This window comes from Nyctereutes procyonoides, unplaced genomic scaffold (assembly GCF_905146905.1).
Source record: "Nyctereutes procyonoides isolate TBG_1078 unplaced genomic scaffold, NYPRO_anot_genome, whole genome shotgun sequence".
In the NCBI taxonomy this organism is placed as follows: domain Eukaryota; kingdom Metazoa; phylum Chordata; class Mammalia; order Carnivora; family Canidae; genus Nyctereutes; species Nyctereutes procyonoides.
This window is the reverse complement of record NW_026575025.1, coordinates 13755489-13757747: the sequence shown is the minus strand read 5'-3', so window position 1 is coordinate 13757747 and position 2259 is coordinate 13755489. Positions and strand designations below refer to the sequence as shown.

General features: G+C 46.4%; 1 protein-coding gene across 1 annotated transcript; it reads left to right on the top strand.

Moving 5' to 3' along the window:
* The first annotated feature begins 716 nt into the window (after nt 1-716).
* LOC129503191 (tubulin alpha chain-like) lies at nt 717-1441 on the top strand. Its single transcript, XM_055315161.1, is given in 3 exon segments — nt 717-852; nt 855-1001; nt 1004-1441. Coding segments are annotated over 3 exon segments (672 nt in total). The 3' UTR covers nt 1393-1441.
* The last annotated feature ends 818 nt before the right edge of the window (nt 1442-2259 follow it).

The following is a 2259-nucleotide window of genomic DNA, read 5'->3' as shown; positions in this document are numbered from 1 at the left end:
GTCCAGTGCCAGGGTTTTTGGCCTGTAAGTGAGAATCATCTGCCCAAGGCACAGCCTGCTGGGCCTCCCTCTGTGGGTTTCAGGGGAACGTGCCTTTGCTGAGGGCATAAGTGGGACCTAAAGGCTTTCAACGAGTCACCAGAGACTCAGCATCGCTCCTCCCAGAGCTCCCCTTTGCCTGGTGCTAATCAGAGAGGATGCCATGAGAACAGACTTCCAGCCTCTAGAGAAACTTTCAGCATGGTGGTGGACAGGAGTAGGGTGGTGAGGGTGGGGCTCTCTGGGGCCCACTGCTTTTCCTCCCCCTCTTCTCAACTCCATCTCAAGGAGGTCTGTTCCATAGTTCTCCCAGCATGGAAGGGTGGGACTGGGTTTAAGGGGACAAGATAACAGAAGTAACTGAGAAGGTTCGAGGAGATTTGACCCTATCTGCCAGAGTTAGGGGCTGGCAGTGATGGTGGCAACTGGGCTCTCTTCTTTACAGAAACTCTCCAGACAGCTGAGACTAGAGATGACAGTAGCTAGTTTCTTTCTTTCTTTCTTTCTTTCTTTCTTTCTTTCTTTCTTTCTTTCTTTCTTTCTTTCTTTCTTTCTTTCTTTTTCTTTCTTTCTTCTTCTTTCTTTCCTTTTCTTCCCTTCCTTCCTTCTTTCATTCATTCCTTCTTTTGTTTCAATTATTTATTTGAGAGAGAGAAAAAGAGAGATAGATCGGGCACATGGGTGGGAGATGGAAAGAGGGACAGACCTCCATCACTGCTTCCCTCAGATTTGATGGAGCCCTGAATGTGGATCTGACGGAGTTCCAGACCAACCTGGTGCCCTATCCCCGCATCCACTTCCCTCTGGCCACATATGCCCCGTCATCTCTGCTGAGAAAGACTACCATGAACATCTTTCTGTAGCAGAGATCACCAATGCATGCTTTGAGCCAGCCAACCAGATGGTGAAATGTGACCCTCGCCATGGTAAATACATGGCTTGCTGCTTGTTGTACCGTGGTGATTGGTTCCCAAAGATGTCAATGCTGCCATTGCCACCATCAAGACCAAGAGTACCATCCAGTTTGTGGACTGGTGCCCCACTGGATTCAAAGTGGGCATTAATTACCAGCCTCCCACTGTGGTACCCGGTGGAGACCTAGCCAAAGTACAGCGAGCTGTGTGCATGCTGAGCAATACCACAGCCATTGCTGAGGCCTGGGCTCGCCTGGACCACAAGTTTGACCTGATGTATGCCAAGCGTGCCTTTGTTCACTGGTATGTGGGTGAGGGCATGGAGGAAGGAGAGTTTTCTGAGGCCCGTGAGGACATGGCTGCCCTGGAGAAGGATTATGAGGAGGTTGGTGTGGATTCTGTTGAAGGAGAGGGTGAAGAAGAAGGAGAGGAATACTAAAGTTAAAAATGTCACAAAGGTGCTGCTTTTACAGGGAAGCTTATTCTGTTTTGAACACTGAAAAGTTGTGCTCTGATCAGTTAATTTGTATGTAGCAGTGCATACTCTCATATACAATTACTGACCTATGCTTTAAAACACGACGCTTTGTTACAGACCCAAGCTGTCCATTTCTCTGATGGGTTTGAATAAAGTATTCCCTGTCTGAAAGAAAGAAAGAAAGAAAGAAAGAAAGAAAGAAAGAAAGAAAGGGAGAAGGAGAGAAGCAGACTCCTCACTGATCACAGAGCCCGATGTAGGACTTGGTGAGATCACGACCTGAGGTAAAACCAAAAGTCAGACGCTTAACTGACTGAGCCACCCAGGCACCCCAATACTTTCTTTTTAAGTGGTGGTAACATATACATAACCTAAAATGTATAGTTTTCACCATTTTTAAGTATACGTTCAATGGCATTAAGTACATCACACTGTTGTTCAACCATCACCACCATCCATCTCCAGAACTTTCTCATCTTCCAAGGCTGAAACTCTGTCCCCATTAAACAAAGGTCCTTATTTCCCCATTCCCCTGGCAACCACCATTTTACTTTCTGTTCCTGTGAATTTGACAATGCTGGATACATCACAGAGGGTGGAATCACACGGTATTTGTCCTTTTGTGATTGGTTTATTTTCCTTAGCATAACATCTCCAAGATTCCTCCTTGTCGTGGCACAAGTCAGAATCTCTTTTCTCCTTCTCCTCCTCCTCCTCCTCCTCCTCCTCCTCCTCCTCCTCCTCCTCCTCCTCCTCCTCCTTCTTCTTCTTCTTCTTCTTCTTCTTCTTCTTCTTCTTCTTCTTCTTCTTCTTCAGATTTTATTTATT